Source organism: Anabas testudineus, chromosome 12, assembly GCF_900324465.2.
Source record: "Anabas testudineus chromosome 12, fAnaTes1.2, whole genome shotgun sequence".
In the NCBI taxonomy this organism is placed as follows: Eukaryota; Metazoa; Chordata; class Actinopteri; order Anabantiformes; family Anabantidae; genus Anabas; species Anabas testudineus.
Window position 1 is genome coordinate 12,245,025 of NC_046621.1, and position 18,962 is coordinate 12,263,986.

At 43.9% G+C, this 18,962-nt stretch overlaps 2 protein-coding genes across 2 annotated transcripts; both read left to right on the forward strand.

Annotated features, from left to right (window-relative positions):
• Positions 1-1,727: 1,727 nt before the first annotated feature.
• LOC113159304 (protein L-Myc-1b-like) lies at positions 1,728-5,371 on the forward strand. Its single transcript, XM_026355925.2, has 3 exons — positions 1,728-2,262; positions 2,736-3,361; positions 4,022-5,371. Exons 2-3 carry the CDS (start codon positions 2,821-2,823, stop codon positions 4,579-4,581), a joined length of 1,101 nt encoding a protein of 366 aa, XP_026211710.1. The 5' UTR covers positions 1,728-2,262; positions 2,736-2,820; the 3' UTR covers positions 4,582-5,371.
• A 9,389-nt stretch (positions 5,372-14,760) lies between these two features.
• Positions 14,761-18,632, forward strand: LOC113159296 (cytosolic 5'-nucleotidase 1A-like). The gene is made up of 6 exons (XM_026355917.1): positions 14,761-15,142; positions 16,210-16,377; positions 16,610-16,739; positions 17,330-17,452; positions 17,551-17,735; positions 17,864-18,632. Exons 1-6 carry the CDS (start codon positions 14,987-14,989, stop codon positions 18,236-18,238), a joined length of 1,137 nt encoding a protein of 378 aa, XP_026211702.1. The 5' UTR covers positions 14,761-14,986; the 3' UTR covers positions 18,239-18,632.
• The last annotated feature ends 330 nt before the right edge of the window (positions 18,633-18,962 follow it).

The window sequence follows — 18,962 nt, forward strand, 5'->3', positions numbered from 1 at the left end:
AGATGTCTTGTTTTGCAGAGATGATAATCCATCATCGCGATTCCTTTATTTAACCACATAAAAGTCACAAGTTTAAAGTTTCAAATCTTTATACGCTCTGTACAAACAACATGTTGGCGATTAACAAGTTACACAGGGTACAAAAGCAAACAGACATCTAGCAAACAGGTATATACATCCTCATTACCAATAAATAAGTAAATGATACCTAGAAGCATGTTTGCACTCAGTTCTTACTGTTCTTACCGTGTGTGTTCCTGCAGCAAAACATGAATTTAAGTGGGCACGTGTCATTTTCTTAGGAACATCTTTTAATGTGATCCAACACACCAGAACAGATATTAAACGGGCCTTGTGATGAGACTGGTTTGTGCAATCTAATTTTCATGTCCCAAATGGGTAATTTTGCATGTCTGCCAGTGTAAACGGTCAAATGCTTTCCCCTCCTGCTCGTGCACGGCAGTCGATGACAATGGGACTGATTTGAAACATGGCAGGAAAACTGAAGCTTGATCCCTGAGCGCCATCTTTTGAAAACAAATTCTAATGGAATAAATTGATTGATTGCTTTTAGTACACTTTAAACACACTAGAAGAGGCCACTGTGCATTTAAGGACATGTGTTTGACCTCAGGCCAGTCCCTGACAACAGATGTCTGTCACTAATAAGAGCCATTACCTCAGCCTGAATCATATCCGCAGAGATGCTGCAGGTTTTGTCTTATTAACCATGATGCTTAATTAAGGAGAAGACGTGCACGCTCGTGACCAAATCGATCAATGTGATACAAAAGAGGAGCTAAAGGACAAGGGCGCCGTATGATATTGACCTGGCGTTGTCTGGCCTTGAGATGTTGGTGAACTTTGACCTTGTGCTTACAAGCAAGCATAAAGAATTTGTTCACGCCAGACAATATACAGACTCTACTTAATCACAGCCTGGTTCAGATGGCGACGTCATGGTTAGTGGTCAAATAACTGAACGTTTTAGCTCCGGCTGTGGAGTCTAAACAAGAATTTAAGACCAAACGCACACGTGTTTGTTTAGGTCACTAACGGTTTGCTGCTTTCTCTCACTTTAAAGAAGAAGATCACTCCCTTCATCACCAGCTGGAGACAGTTTAGCGGCGAAAGCTCGGCTGTTTATGGTGCTCAATGTGCTCTTTTGTGTGAAAATGCTGGTAATTCTAACGTTTACTGCACACTCCGCCCTTCATTGTGCTTTGTAGTTTGGAACAGCTACCGTATATTCCCTGTCTGTGTCAAGATGATACATATGGAAATGAAGGACTGTGTGCACCGACTGCCTTTTGTGATACAGATCAAGAGTCGTACTCCTGCAAATTAACAAGTCATTACATGAAGCAACTTCAAGAAACAGCTCCACGGTCTTCCTTTATGAGCAAAACTTAAAAAACCCAGAACTTTTAGCCAAAAACAGTAGAAACACAGCACAGAATCAAGTCTTTTTAGCTGAAAATGTGATTTGAAACTCTGAAGTTGACTGATTTTAACAGGATTATTGGATTAATCAATTAAAACTTATTAATTAAAACCCAGTGTTTGCTATTAAGGTTGCGACAGCTTCACCTCAGGATGAGGATCAATGTGTTGTCTGGCTCATTCAACAAACATGGTCAAAAACAATAAGTATTACCACTTATGTGTAATAACCTATGTCTAGGTTTTATATTATTATACAACAACACATCAAACAAATAAATAATTGCCACATTTTGCACATTTTGGCTATACAATATTCTTATGTTATATGTTAATAGTACATAACACAAAAAAAAACTTAAAACTTAATATGCAAAGTTTATGACATGCAGTGTCCTGCTATCTGAGTAAGTTCTTCTCTATTTCTCTTTCTAGTCCTAACCTCTGCTGTCGGAGCTCTATCAGAGACGGGGCGGGGCTGTGCGTAAAATAAAGGGGCTTACCCGGATCTGCCGCTGCGGACATTTCCGAGGCTCCTCCTCCCATCGCCTTATAACGGGACGTCTGACTGGCGCGAAAAACGCACTGTATAGTCTGCTGTTCCACACCACGGGGCGGACCTACAGTTCCTGATTGTTTTTTCTCTTTTAAAGTATCCTAAAAAAAAAAAAAAAAACCCAAGAAAAAAGAAAAGGTGGACTGCGTCGGATCAGCGCGTCTCCGTCTCCACTCCGCCGGATCTCGCCCAGCTTCTCTCCTGCTGATCTCCGCTCTTTAGCTGCTGGGGGATTTTCAATGACCTGAATTTGGCGTCGGTCGGTGAGTAGTTTTGATTCTAGTGCCTGGCTGTAAAAGTTTGAGATGAGCCCCGGAGGCTGTCCTCACCCACCCGGTTCCCAGCGCTGCTGTGTGGAACAAAGCGCTGCCTGCGTTTCAGGAAATGCAGCCTCACGTTGTTGCTTCACGCCGCACACGGCTGCTCAACTAAGTCTGCACCGATCTGGACTCTGCTCATTTCCATCGAGAACTTGATAGAGTCTCATTTACGGCCACATAGAATTAGATTATGTATTAAGCTTTTGTTCCCGGACACTTTGAGTCCATCACTGCAAAGAGAGCATCCGCAAGACGCAATCAATTATTAATGTGGTCCCATTTGTGGAGAGCAAGCTGTTAGGGGGGATGTGATGTCCCAATAGCCCACTGATGGATATTTGAAATGTGATCGTACATCTGCTGTGGACTACTTTATAAAAAGATCCTTGCTAATCACTGTGATATTTCCCCCTCAGGCTGCGCAGGACCTTCTTCAGAGGACATTTGTGCCATTTTGATCTTTCTGGGAATAAACTCTAGAGGATTTTATTGACTGGAAACATGTTCGACTGTTACCAGCACTACTTTTTCGACGGTCTCGACACCGAGGAGGATTTTTATAAGTCAACTGCACCGAGCGAGGACATATGGAAAAAGTTCGAGCTGCTGCCCACCCCTCCCATGTCTCCCAACCGGACTGTGAGCGGTGCTGCCCTGCACCTCTCGCCGGGAGACAAGCTCAGCTGGCTGTCCAAGGTGCTGGGACAGGACGAGGACTGTGAGGGTCACTTCATCCCCGATACGCAGGAGCTGTTCGGTAACCTCAGCTCCATCATCATCCAGGACTGCATGTGGAGTAGTTTCTCTGCCAGTAAGCAGCTAGAGAAGGTCAACAGCAGGGCGTCAGGTGCGGCGCACACCGGGGTCTCTCCGGTGGCCCAGATCTCCGTGAGACCGAGCAAAACGCAGTGCGTCTCGCCCGGTGGGCCACTCGCCGCTTCGGCGACAGACTGCGTCGACCCCGCGGCTGTTCTCACCTTCCCGACAAGCAGCAGCAGGAAACCGGCGTCGTCTGGATCCGAGTCCCACTCTCATTCCTCTGGTAAGAAGCCAGCCAAACCTCTACCTCTGCTTCAGGGCTACACTGCTCCCTGACGCTGCGTAATTTGGAAAGACGGGCTGCTGTTGCATAAGTGGTCAGTGGTGCAGTGGGGTTATCAAGTGCAACACAGTCACAGTAAAGCTGTTTTTTTTTTTTTTACTCCCCCTCTGACGATGCGCCACATGCTTGCTCTGAATACTCATGCAGCATTTTAAAAACCGCGCCCCCTCCGGTTCTACCTGAATTTCACCCTTTCTCTTTCTGCTAGTGCTGCATTAGAGTGCACTGAAGGGGCGGGGTGACCCAGTCCTGGTGATTTATCACTACACAATGAGACAAACTCTTTCACGTTTCCCAAATTAGGCAATGCTCCCCCCTCCTGCCAGCAGATCTCCTCATTTAAACTGTTGATGAATGTTTATTGCTCCGTGACAAAAGCCTGCATTTCTTGAAGTCCTGGCACCACTGTTAACACCTCGGTTCCTGCTCTGCCCCCAGACTGAGCAATAGTCGTTTGCAGGCTCAGTTAAGGAATTTACTTCTTTGTAGTCAGTTTAAGTAAAGCTTGTGCAGGTGTTGTTTTGTAAAAGATGCCTTTTAAATATCTTACATGTGACATCCACATGTACTCATGAGGTTTTTTTCCTATGTCAATCACAGATGATGAAGAGGAGATCGATGTGGTCACTGTGGAGAGCAAGCAGAGCCGAGTGCGGCTGGTCAGAAAACCGGTCACCATCACAGTCCGTGCAGACCCTTGCCCCAGACGCTTCCACATGTCTGTGCACCGGCAGCAGCACAACTATGCTGCCCGCTCCCCAGACAGCGAACCAGAGCCGGAGGATGAGGAGGAAGACGACGACGAGGATTCTGAGGACGAGCCTCAAAGCAAACGAGTCTGCACAGCGTCCACTTCCCAGCCAGGCTCCCCCTCGGAGACGCCCCTAAACTCTGACACAGAGGACACTGACCGCAGGCGGAACCACAACTTCCTAGAGAGGAAGAGGAGGAACGACCTCAGATCTCGTTTCCTCGCCCTACGGGACCAGATCCCCGGCCTGGAATCGGCCAAGACTCCTAAGGTGGCCATCCTGACCCATGCAACAGAGTACCTCATGGACCTGCATGCCACGGAGAAACGGCGACTCCAGGAGAAGAAACGCCTCAAATCCCGGCAGCAGAACCTCCTCCGCAGATTATCTGAACTGAAGCGCTCCTGAGGCGCGAACCAGCGTGCTTTTAAAGTGAACTGCCTCATTTACAGAACTTTCCTCTCAAGTTACTCTGTCACTTTGGAGAAGCTACAGTTTTTCTATAACAACATGCCTCATGTAAATAGCTTTGGAATATGTTCATATTGCTCTGGGCTTCCAACGGATAGACTGTGCTGTCCTGTGAACCTGTTAAGGGGAGGAGCAGTTAGATTGCTGTGTTTTGTTTTGTTTATTTTTTTTCTTTGCACAGAACATGTGGTTTGAATGAATTCATTTTTTATAGCTGTGACCAAGACATTTCTTGGTAGGCTGTGATGGGAAATGAGAAAACCTGTTGGCTCAGTTGTACTGATCATATGTAGCCTTTGGGATGTGTGTGGAAGTTGAGGCTGAGATATCGTCATTTCATCATTGCACACTTGTTTTAAAGGAGCGTGAATGACTTTCTGTACACACAAGTGCGAATGTGAGTCGGTTTCTTGTTTGTTTGGTTTTGGATGGCTGACTGTGTGATGTACAAATTGTTCTGTAAATAATAGCTTATCGCTGATGGTGAAACAGACAGAATCAAGAGTTGTCACTGAGCTTTGTTCCTGTGTATGATGTGCCACCAGGCACTGAGGAGCCTCTATTTTGATAAGAAAATAGGAAAAATGGACAAAAAATGAACAAATGGCACTGCTGTACTTTAAATTCACACGTCACTTTGTGGTTTCATTGCTTCTCCGAATTTTTGATTGATTTCTAAAGCATGCAAACAGCAACATTAAATTTTTATACCATGTTTTCATACAAACCTGAAGTCTTTTTTTCTTTTCGTTTGCTGTATATCCAGTATCTTTAAACATTTTGACCTTGGCTTCATCTCAGAATGACAGCTTCTCTAAGGTTTTATGGCACCAAAGTGAATGTTTGAGTCAGGAATAACACATGACACACATTTATCCTGTCAGTGATGGAGTAGGTAGGATGCACCTCATGCAACTGTGTTAGTGCCTCTCCAGAAACAATCTAATATAAAAAAAATCAGCTATAAATTAGGGCAGATTAAAAAAAAAGGCCAACTACTTGATTAGCTGCTCTTTGCATCTCTCCCATAAACAAGTACATCTCGTGGAACAGCTGCTGCTCTGCACAAGGTTAGATTGAGCCTGTCCTTGAGAAATGCCCTTGAAGAGTGTGAGCGTGATACTATCGTAGATCCTCCCCTCTGCAGTAGCAGCTGCACGCTGGGCACCTGATGTGCTCTGAAGTAGGTTACTCAAATACAATCGGTCTCTTTGGAACGGTCTCCGGGGTTTGGAGACGGCGGTGGTGTCAATTGCTACTTGAATCCAGCACAGCTGATCATGCAGGTATGCAGTCAGAGTTAAAATGATTTGTACAATATTGGATCACAATAAACTTTTGTCCCTGTTCATGAGGCTTGAAAATTTTATGTGACATGCCTTTTACCAGCCTTTGTTGTATCCTCACTGGCCATTTGATCCATGTAATTTGTGTGTTTTGTGTGTTGGTTAGAGTTAGAGTCCTGCCACAGAGAGCTACTCGTGTAGAGTGGGTAAAATCCAGTAATACTATAGCTTTACAATGGTTTTAATTCAACTAAATACAAAAATAGAGAGTCCCACAACACACAATAATAGTCCCACTTCTTTATTAAATTATATAAAGTCACATAATTTGGCAAAATGAGTTCAAATTGAAGTAGGACGGTTTTTTCTATTGAGTATCTTTACAGAACATAAATCCTTGCATAGTTGCTGTGTGATGCCGCTGCCTTATCAATGACCTCCTGACAAGCCTTTGCAAGTCTGGGTGAGTCAAGTTTGAGCTCGAGATCAGTTGTTTAATAAACTCGACCATTTGGTGCAAGTACAGCCTGACTGACGAGCCAGACACACCCTGAGCTCCAACCGTCTCACATCTCACTGGCTTTGTGCTCGGCTTGTGTGCCCCATTTGCAGCCCCGGGGCCACTATTTTCTGGCACAGTTAAATATTCCCTTTACACAATCAGCATTTGGTCTCAGGAGGCTCCGCTGAGAGGGTTTAAATGACCCTGTCGGTGCACTTTTCCTAGCACCGCTGCTTTTGTTACATTAAGAAACTGTCATTTTCATGCTGAACTCTGTGCAACAGGAAAACTGAGAACAAGTCGCCCAAAGTATCAGGCAATAGAAACACGAAATCAGTCACAGTCAACAGATGACTCCTAGGATTAACATCAGCTGCAGCTGCTGTGCTGTTTGTACTGTATCAGGAAGTGAAAGCAAAAATCTGATATCAGGTCTTGGACCAGATAGGAACAACTTGTCTGATACATTTCCTGTTACCTTCCGAGCACAACATTCATATAAAGTAATGTGGCACCGGAGCAGGAAATGAATAATTAACTTCATAATGTAGTTAAAGTTCAAAGAGTTCTTCCAAGAGAGAGAGAGAGGCTGTTACAGACGTTGGTGGTTCATTTCTGGATAATACAGCCTCCAAACAACAGCATGCAGACTATTTAGTCCAGAGTGTGTTTCTGCACATGCAAATGAGAATATTGTTGGTGTTTGGGGAAAGATCATATCTCAGTGTTGTCGCTTTTCCAGGACCTAAAACATTTGACATGCTTTCAAAACACTTGTCTCAACTCACAAGTCCAATTTACATTAAAACAAACAAATAAACAAAACTAGAGGGAGGCTAACAACAGCAGCTGTATTTGTGCTATTGCCGACAATAAACACAGAGGTTGTGGTGCTTCTTTTTTAAGCCGGGCTTTTCCTGAAGCAAACAATGAGGTAAGATCTCTTTGTCCTGTAGGATGCTCTGCTCTGGCAGTTAACTTGCCAGACTAGATTTTCTGCTCTTGCATTCATGCGATGCCCACCCAGAGCGCATGCGAGCACTTTCACACACATGTTCATCACACACATGGCTGTCTCACTCACTAGAGCATGTGTGATCTGTGGATGCCTTCATTTTCTACAGTAAAGTAAGACTTAACTAAATCCCAAACCTGTTGCTGTCCCCCCTACTAAACATCCGGGGCATGTAATTGTAGATTTGTACATGGCTGTGACATAGGGGTCTAAATATTCCCAGGGTAAAAGACAGAGTGTGACAGCTTTACTGGTGGTCAGACAGAAGAGTGTGATGAGTGCGATCAGGGTGGGGCTGTGGAGAATCGAATGGTTTAGCTGAGTGGAGAGCAATTACTCTCCGGCTTATACATCCTCTGTGTTCACGCACACTCACATTGTTGTGACATGTGGTGGCACTTAGAGAGCAGATTTAATACCTTCATGGAGCATGCAGCATTACAAATGAAACCCCTGGATTGAATAGTTGACTAATTGCACAATGAATTCAAACAGTGTTTAACAGAGTAGATCAGAGCTGTGTAACTAGGTGAGATAGGACAGGAAAGTGCCCTGGGAGGCTTAATCTATACATACACCTTCGGAAATTGCACAATAAGATAATGCATAATCTTTTATAACCTTTCCTTATTCACTTTTACACATATACACGTAGCTGCCTGCAAAATTGCACAGTCATTATGTTTGTGCATGTATTAATGCTAATATACAACACGTCAGGCCAGAACAACCTCCAAATCATTGGCGGAAATACAGAGAAGCTGATGAGCACATCTTATCTTTGGCAAGTCTCCCACCAAAGAGACCCTACCAGTTACACTAGCCACTCTGGAATGTCTCGCTGATAAACTACCGACGAGGATAAATAAGCGTGAAGCTGCAGTTTGAGATGTCACTGAGTGGTAACTGCAACATACCTTAACAAGCAAGTCAGCAACAAGAAATCTGTGTCTCTGGAAAGTGGGAGGATAAACTTTTGCAACTGTGAACATCCCCTAGCTGCCACTATGATGAAGCTCCTACCTCTGCACTTGAAAAGTGAAAAAAAAAAAAATCACAGGCACATTGAGCAATATTTTCATGGTGTTAACTTGTTGTGTTCTGACCGGCCTGATTTGTATAACATGTACTGCCATGGGGCAGACGAGGAAACAGACCATCTACTGAGCAGTTGAACTGACTTCTTCTGCCTGAACTTATCTTAGAATAACCTCCTCTGTTGTGGATTGAATCCTCTCCCGTTAGGAGACTTGCTTTAGACTAGTCGGACAGATTCAGAGTGGTTACATGCGGAATTGTATAACTGGAGAGAGGAGAAGTGGACTCACGGTCATCCCTTTCTTACTCAACTCAACACACACCCTTCCCCTTTATTTATTTTCAAGTGGTTGACGGTCAAGGGAGATGTGGAAAACACAAGCGGGAACAGACGTAGATGCACACGTCTGCTTGTTAGAACACACAAACCACATATAATACACACACATAACCCTTGTAGAAACTTTCCCTGGTCGCAGTGCTTCATCTCTGTGCCCACAGATCCACATTCCAGTCCGGTTGTGTCACTGGAACCCAGTCAGCGCTGTGGCGGACACTGTCCATTTCATCCTAACAGGGTTGGGAGACTACCAGAGAAAAAACACATGGATAGGCCGGCTACCATAGCGCTGTTTCACTCCCTGTTTTCCTGTCTCAGTCTTTCCTGCTGTCTTCCTGTTTCTCTATCTTTCTGCATCCCTTCTTCTTTGACAGCCCCCCTCCCCTAAAATAACAATTTGCTGGCTCTTGCCCTCCCCTCAGGTACTTATCTCCACCATTTGCTGATCTAGGTCAGTCTTCTGCGCTCAGTTGCTCTCCCTCTCTGTGCCACTCACCCTCCAGCGTTACATAACACTGATGATTCAGTTGGAACTCGGTGTATAGTAAGTTTCCCTTTCTGGACACATCTGGCCCTGGCCGACTGGTGTCAAACCAGTGTTTTTCTTTAACCAATCCAACAAATTGGGTCACCTCAAAACCAAATAAACACACTAGGTGTCATGAGTTCCTGTGCAGCACCTGTCCTGCAGCTTTAGGGTTATTGCTGTGTTGTTTTTTTTTGTATTTGGGCCTTTTGACAAGCACCTTCCCAACCTTCCTTGGCCAACAGCCTGTTGTAGGTTAGTAGTGTTTGAGACACAGTTAGCAGGGTTAGCGTGGGGACAGCCGGCCGTGTCGCGTCAGCAGAACGGGCCTTTCAACTTGCCTGTCTAATCTGGAGCTAATCCTAATCCCGTTAGTGTAAACACCGCTGCCATCTGGGCTCAGACACACCACAGCTCTGATTATCATGAATCCATCAAAAGCTCTTCAAACCATCACATTGCGTGAGCTGCCAGTGATTCGCACTAAACTCTCTGACCTGAGCTTATGACACAATCACGCAGAATATGCATCGTATCATATCAAACTCTGTGCATGATATGATGAGAATAGGAGACTAGAAACAAAAGCCACACATATTTTAGGTACGGATATATGGAAACAAACAAGGTAATTTGTTTCTATACCGTGTTTGGCAACAGGAGATGTGAGAGGACGTTTTAGCAGTGATGATGTAACTATGGTGCTGGTTAATGGATAAACATGAGGGAGAGACAGGGACTGCTCACCCAGGCAATGCCCCATCACCAGCAGCAGACCTCCTGACTGGGGGTGGTAAATACTGGCACTTGGAGTCATCTGGAGTATTTCTATTTGATGTCTTACTTTTACTCTATTGCAGTTCAGAAGGAGGTGTTGGTGTGTTGCAGGAATCAGCTGAAAGGAATAAATCTCTGAGCCGAAAGGCTGCTCAAAATAATATTTTTATATTAACTATGTGCAATGCAAAATTGCTTGTAGTGTTTACCTACATCAGACTAACTGCAGTTCTCCACAGGTGTATTTTAGTGAATCTCAGCTCAGTTTTTTTATTCACTACACTACATGTACAAGAAATCTTTTATTATTATTTTAAACATTATTATTTAAACATTATTTGAACATAGATCCATATGGCTGCATTACAGATCTTCACTCTTCAGTAAATCATCCTTACTCTCTAAACAGGTTGCCAGGCTGAAAGAGAGGAAATTTACATTTACCATATCCAGAGATGGTGCTCAATGTTACTCCCTGTCTCATCAAGGTATAAATAAATAAAAAAGCTGGCTAACATGTTTGCCATAATAACATTATAACAAGACAGTGTTTACAGTAAATATACATTTTGGTTGCAAGTGGCCAAAAACACAAAGCGGTTTATTCTAGTTTAACATTACAAGGGAGGGTAAACATTGCAGTGATTTTCCTCTGCAACACACTGTGAAGTTTAACTAGCATATTTATGTTTGTCAAAATGTTTGCGTGAATTCACATACAACCCAGATACTCCATACTAATAATTGTGCTCTATGACAAATCATCTGGCGTCTTCCCAAACTGCTTTCGAATAGAACCAACTTCCTCCACATTTCAAAACACGCTTCAACTTTTTTATGCTTTCAAACTAACGTGATGCAATCTATTCCGAGGTGCTAAAGGAAGTGAGCTGATGCCAAGTGTGTATGATCTCACAAATATGTTGAAACTTGTTGCTGCTTTCCTGGTTTTTCTCATGCACGGAGTAGCACTTCATACTGTTGCTCTCGCAGTGAGCTACCAGCTCTGTCAGCCAGCAGATGTTCTATTGTTCGGGCCCTGTGGTGTAAGGTTGCTTCGGTTGAAGTTGGGACACTTGCTGCATCTTTTGAATTTAGCCCCATTGAGTGCCACCAACCCCCATCTCCTTCTACCCCAACCCCCAAGCTACTCAGAGAGGGGCTATACCCCTCCCCCCTTTCCCCTTTAACCCCCTGCAGACCTTATAGTTATTACCCCCACTACCACCACAACTATAACCCCCTTGAGCTCTCTACTACCCTTTGTCTTTCCCTTGGTCAGACCTTCACTAATCAGCACCCCCACCACACACACACACACACACACACACATAACCACCAATTTACTGACCAATTACAGCAATTTGAGAATGTGTAAGGTGAGTATATTTGCATCAGTTTACATTTAAATGCTAAAATGCTCCTACACATCCCAGGCAGCGTGTGTTATCAGATGGTGAATGTATAGATGCCTGTTTGTCTTCTGTGTGGTAACAATTCCTTCTTTTCAGCCTTGTGTCTGGCTGTGACTGCCGTGACCACCTCTGTGGAGCATATGTAATAAGCAGCGCCCAGCTTTCCTCTTCCCTGCTGTAGTCCTATGTGTGTCTATGCAGAACAGAGTGAGAGAGAGAGACTCTGTTGTAAGGCCTAGGAAACACACAGGCAGCACAGACTTCCTGTTGTTGTGTTGAGCCCATTGGAGGCAGGAAGTGAGAGGAACCACTGCCTGCTCTGCTTTTTTTTTGTACTGTGACGGGCACATTTTGCCAGACAAAAAGGTGCTAGGGCTCAGTCAGCTGCCACACACTTAACTTGCACTACAGGTTTGGGAGATGGGATGGAGGAATCTAGACTGTTGCCTCAGTGAAAGCCAATAACGAGAAATCAAATTATGTCACTTGAGTGCAGTCTGGATGCTGTTAATGGTCTGTGATGCCACTTCAGCAAATGACCTTCATACGGGTCCTTTATCTCGGTGGTGGACCAACAGCAGCTCTTATCTCATGAAGAAAGGGAAGAAGAGCGGCTACTTGCGTGTGATAAAAGCATCTCTGTCTGTGGGTTTAATGCAGGAAAAATGAGGAAGGGTTGGAGCTAAAAACCCAGTAGAACCCCAGTAAGAACAATGAATCTGGTGGAGGCAAACACGCCTGAGTGGCTGCTTTGAAGGAATGATTAAGGTTATAATAGTCGTCCGCTTTGCCTCAAGCCTTCAGGCTGTGCATTTCGGAGGGGGGTCTGATAAGGGATGGGGGGTAGTCCAGGCTGTTACCCTCTTTGTTCTGGCCTGCTCCACTCATGCCTGCTTTTGTCTCCACCCACAGACTACCACTGAGAGAGCATTATCTCTTTATCCGTCTCGCGCCAAAACAGAGGGGCGTGCTGCTTTTTCTTCCGTCTTCATTCTCTCTGTCCTGTTCCTAAGAAACATTTAGCTGCATCTGAAACCTTTCTCCAGAGTAACTGCAGGTACAGGAGTGGGAGGTGTGCTACAGCCCTCCGAGTCCGGCCAGTGCAGCTCCCACCTCCCTCTGTCTCTCTGTATTTCTGTGTCTTTCTCTCTAGCATTTCGCGCCACACCAGGGTGTATGGGGAGTGAAAGGGGAGTGGTGTGACAGCCAGTATGAAGAAAGGCTGGCTCCTCTGAGCCTCGCGCCAAATGCCGGTGTTATTCAAATCAGCTCAGTGGGTGCGGCCCAACTGTCTCCATGTCCTGTTAACCCCCTCAGAGCGCCAGACTAGTACACAAAGGCAGTGAGTGTGAGCTGAGGGCTTGGTCACATAAATAGTAAATGTATCACTGATTTTCCACAGCACATTGTAAAGTATTTACTCCCCTCCATTGAAGTAACTCCATGTTAAAGTAACTATGACGGCTGAGTTTTTTATGTTTCTGCTCTTCCAGTGGACAGGAAATTCAATATTTCTACATAATGTGAAGCTTTGTGTTCATTTAAGTCTGTAAGACATCATAACACACAAAGACACAGACACCAGAAGTTTCTACCCCCACATTTCTGAATTGTGTAAGTATTTAAAAACACTAAATTCTCAGGTTTTAAGATCAACTTCCTCTCTCAAACAAACAAGAGTTTCTATTTCACATCCTCTTTGTCTACAACGCCCCAACAGTGAACAAGGAAGTTAAGTAGTCAGAAGCAAGCCAGAGGGCTGAAACGCGTGTTTATCCTCTACTACACTCTAGTGGCTTTGAGCATACAATGCATGAAATGACCCATGAACGCTTTTAACACAGAGATGATGAATGAACACTGAGAGTGTTCACAGGTCTCACAGTTACTATTATTCCCACATGTTTTTTTTGACACAGAATGGAGTGTGCAAAGTCAACTTTAATATTTTAATGCAACATAAATACTTTATAAAGAAGGTTTCAGACAATAAAAGACACTTTATACTCCTTGAGCTAAACGATCAATAAAAGCACTTTGCGTCTGGTCCTTGGAGGGCCTGGGGGAGAGTGTGTGCTCACAGCCAGATCCATTATCCCGTCTGTTAGATGGGCACAATCACAAATGGCACGTTGTGCTGTTGCTTGCATGTGTACCGCCTCCAGAAGTATCGGATAGATAGGTTTAATGGATCCCTGTTGTTTTGTAATTTGATACGGTTTGAGTGTGAGTGCCTGAGAGTAAATCATATCTAAGCATATGAGAAAATGTGTTTTTGCATATTGCGCATGGCCTTGCTTGACCTTTTATGGTTGCAGTCGTGTGCAGCATCTGACCATCTCTGTTATCCTTTTGTTCTTTGAGTTCTTGCGTGGATGTCTGCTCAGTGTCATCTTCCCAGAAAGCATCTGTAGCTGGTAACTTGTCTGTTTGTTGTGATAAAAGCACGGCTCAGATGATTCATAATGCGTTTATACGCTTCAAAGCGAAACACACACACACACACACACACATCTTTGTTCTCTGCATCACCTGTCTGTTCCTGATCGATGCCATATTTGGAGGGCTATATATGCAGTCTGATGTCCCTACAGCCAATCAGATCTAGATGCGGCAGTCCCAGCTGATCTGACTCGGTGGTGGTTGCCTGGCAACTGGGACTGCTGCTTCGTAATTCAATCCTTGGACAGATCCTGCAGGGGTTTACATGGGGAAGAAGCAAGAAGAAATTATCACTAGATGCACAGGGGGAGGCAAATGACCTAAGATGGACTCCATTGCCTTCACTACTCAACAGGAATATAAAATGCCATCATAGGCAGGAGATAAAAATACACCTGCAGGATGCACCTGCATTTGCAACAATAAAAACCTAAATTCACATCAAATGATCTGTGATCTGTATGAGTAAAAATAACCTCTTTCAATTTCTAAAGACATGAAACTGTTCTGTCCAATATTACGTAAGAACAGAACCGTAGATACATCGAATAATAAGCTCTGCTGCTGCTCCAGGAATTTAGACAATGAAAGGGTTAAAAAGTGGGCGGATGCAGACTGGCTTAGAGTCAGCATATGTGTGTGCAGCAGAGCAACATATACAAGCACAGAGGAGCTGCTCAAGGAATCTAATACAAGTGATGCCAGGTATAAAAGGAGCAGCGTGATCTTGGTCTTATTCTGAATCTCTCTCCATCTCTCCATTATTCTGCAACATCATACTCCTGCTCTTCCTCTTCACAGCATTTAGCTAAGTGCCTCTGCAGCTGCAGTCAGATTGAGCTCATCTCAGTGGATTTAGACTCATTTCAAATTCTAAATGAGCAAGAGTGACTAAGGACTTTGTTGGAAACTCCTGCCAAAGAGAGAGACAGAGAGCAATCAGAGGACACACTGGGACTCAGTGTGGTCCTGAGACACAGAGCGGTGGAAGAAAAGATAAGATGAATCTGGACAATGGTCAAACTCTGACCGTCAGTGGACAAGACTTGACCAGAAATGGCAGCAGCAGCAGCAGCAGCAGCAGCAGCATCCGAGCCCCCCGGGAAGATGCTAAGACACTTTTGAAGCCCTCCACCCCCACCAGGAAACCTAAGCCAGTAAGTATTCTTACATGTTGATGCAGCATCAATTTCTTTTCAGAAATGATTTTTGCAGAGCACCTGAGTTGCTGACAGCAAAGAGGACGCTCAATGCAGTTGAGTTTAAAGTTAAATTTAATTTCACACTTCCTTGGGGCAGCTCATTTCACTGGCGTCACACGATGAGCGACAGATGAGAGAAGACAGACACACTGACCTCTCAACTTTATCAGAGTGTAGCCCCGTGGTTAAAAAATGCATGAAGGCCATTTCCAGGATTGCTAGTGAGTGCTGCATGATTTGAAGCACTCAGCAAACCCACAGCCTTTAGTTAAGAGATGTAGTTGAAGGAAACAAGAGATAGATGCTCAGTGAGGCTCCATTGTGTCAATTGGAAACCAAGCAGCGGATAGAGGGGTCTTATTTCAGAACAGGTGGATTATATCGTGACCTGGTTTGGATTTCTTACTGGGAGAGCATACAGGAGCAGACAGCAACAGGAGAAATACAGAGGATTACAGGAGAATTAGGATGCAGGGAGTGAACCCACTTGTAAGTTTGGGAAAATGACACAAACTGTTTAATAGTGTTTAATAGGTGGATTTAATCTTTCTAATCTGCACATTTTCTCACAAAGCTTAACGTTGAAGTAACAGCAGTTGGCGTGTTTAAATCTAAAAATATCTATGGCAAGTTCAGACCACTCAAAACAAGTCAGAATAAGCTCAAGAGCTATTTCTTGTGTTATATTTTGTGCTGCTGTTTCATGCACCAAAGAGTCAAAAGGCCTCATCCAGTCTGGCGTGTGAGCCTGCACTATCAGAGTCTGGCAGAGGAAAGTTTTTCATATCACCCTGTCACTTGTATTCTTACACATCAGCTCACTCAGCTGACCCACTGTAGCCTGGCAGTGGCAATAAAGCCTTTAGTAAATTATTCATGTCTTGTCAGTGTCACAACAATATTCTCGTGCGGCTGCTCAGAAAGGAAGAAAAGACACAACTCCCGAAACCTGGTCTCAAAACAACGTCAGCATCTCTCAAATGAGGCAGTTTTCTCTAAGTTTGTGATCTGTCGTCCTCCAGCCCAAGCCGGAAAATGCCATCACCATCGCTGTGTCGTCACGAGTCCTATTCAACATGGAGAAGGAGCAGCAAATCTATGAGCAGCAAGGCATGGAGGAGTACATCAAATATCAAGTGGAGCATGAAACGGAGCCATTCAGCCCTGGACCTGCGTTCTCCTTTGTCAAGGTCAGAGAGATTATGACAAGAAATAAGTGGATATAAATAAACACATGCACATTATAGCCAACCCAATGCAGTGTGATTCCCAGGTGTCACAGTGTTATGTGTTAGATCGTGTCTCTGGAGGCGGCATGAGTAATAAGCATTCAGCACCAACCCACTCCAACACTCACACACACCTTTGCTGCCTTTGTCACTTTGTCATAATTCAAATCTGCGTGTTTGGCCGTGTTCCCAGGCTCTGGAGGCTGTGAACACTCGACTGAGGGAGCTCTACCCCGAGAGCGAGGAGCTGTTTGATGTTGTGCTCATGACCAACAACCATGCATACGTTGGGCTGAGACTCATCAATACCATCAATCACTACCGTGAGTTACTAAAACATGTGAGGGACAAAAACGTTAGAAAGTCACAGTGAGTAGCATTTTTATTTGGTTTTACACGAAAATGTATTGTGGTTTTTATTGAATGAATTTTACAGATTAAGAAGTGTTTTGTTATTTGTTGTTTTTAGTTAAGAAAATAAGTAATTAATAAGAAATAAGAAATACTGATATTACTTTTATGTCTGTATAGACAAAGCAAGCAAATGGTTAACTTAGACAATAGAGGGAACAAAGGGAAACAACTAGATGTACTCTCCAACAGCAAAGTGATAAAATCCGCCATTGGGGATGTATTAGGATTTTTTACCCTTGTATGGAGTCAGTTTCTCCCTGTTTCTAGACTATATGCAAATGTAAGCTAACCAGCTGCTAAACCTTGCTTAAAGTCCACTATAGTCACCATTTACTGACTCAAAGAAAGAGGAAAAACAACTGTCCAATAAACTCTCATCCTGTCATGCCTCCAGATGCCAGATGCACACAGCAATCACCTGTACTACTTACTTTTCTACGACTGAATATTACAGTGTAGTGATGTCGTAGCTGAGCTTTTCACATTCATTTCCCTGCAGAGCTGTTCATCGAGCGCTTCTGCATGACTGGGGGAAACAGCCCCATAGGGTACCTGAAGGCCTATCACACAAACCTTTACCTGTCTGCTGACCCGGTCAAAGTTAGAGAAGCTCTGGAGGAAGGTGAGAGAGCTTCATATTACAGACAATAGTAGTCTCTGAAACAAACTGTGGAAGGTGAGCTCCTACTCCGTGTGCTTGAAATACTGTGTGTGAACCAGGTATAGCTGCAGCCACCATGTTTACTCCAGAGAGGATGAAGGAGGTGTCGGATACTCAGCTGCGTGTTGCCTTTGACGGTGATGCTGTCCTCTTCTCTGATGAGTCGGAACGCATTTACAAGGCTCATGGACTGGACAAGTTCTTTGAGCACGAGAAGGCCCACGAGAACAAGCCACTGGACCATGTACCGTATACACACAATGACCACGATCAGCTAGTGCATTTAGTACATTAACTTCATTTATTCACACTTAAGGTGATGAAATGTGAAAAACAGCCTCTGGGCTTAGTATTCTCTCCTTGTTTTTGCAGGGGCCATTGAAAGGCTTCTTGGAGGCATTGGGAAAGCTGCAGAAGAGGTTTTACGGCAAAGGCCAGCGCATGGACTGCCCCATCCGGACCTACCTGGTGACGGCTCGCAGCGCAGCCAGTTCTGGTACCAGGGCCCTGAAAACTCTGCGCTCGTGGGGTCTGGAGATTGACGAGGCTCTTTTTCTGGCAGGTGCACCCAAAGGCCCCATGCTGGAGAAGATCAGGCCGCACATCTTCTTTGACGATCAGATGTTTCATGTGGAGGGAGCAGCAGAAATGGGGACAGTTGCGTGCCATGTGCCCTATGGGATAGCTCAGAGAGTTACGAAGAAAGTAATAAAGGACAGAGAGCCTGTCCTCTCAGCACCCAAGTAGCTGGGACAGCATGGTGCAGGGTGTCAGGAGACTCAAGAGACATTATATTTGGCATTCAGTGGCTGTGGCTAGAAGATGTAGGTATTAAGTGTTGTGGAAATGGACAGATATATGATTATATGTGATAATAGCATAAAATAATTTAATTAACATTTTAGGCCATTGGTCATTAAATTATCTTTTCAAAAAGAAGTACTAATCTATGATGAGGATTTATGATGGTCTAATGTCTTTGTTAAACACTAATTAACAGATTTGCTAAAGCTTTACAGCTCCGTAATTAGATTGTTTGTGTAAAGAATCCCTTTGACTGATGGACTGAACTGCTTTACTGTGTAAGATGCAGAAAAGGGCTGCTAAGGATCGAGAACATGTATTAAACTCTTTTCAATGGCTGAATCAACTTTTATAACTACATTATAACTAAATAAACATCAGTCCAAGGGATTATTCAACCCTAATAACCCCATTGTGGTTCCTATGATTGAATAATTATATTATTTAAAGTAAATACTGTTAAAATAGTAAATAAATGAGTTACACTTCCTAACTCTTTATAAAGATTGCCTTATGAGACAGTGGTTTTCAGCGCTGTTTGTGGATAAAATCTGCAGTATGAAATTTACCTCACACATCAACAGGCTTCTGTATTATTTTCTGTATCTATATATTTTAGTAAACTTCATTAAAAATGTCTATGAAAATAAACTATACGTTTAAAATA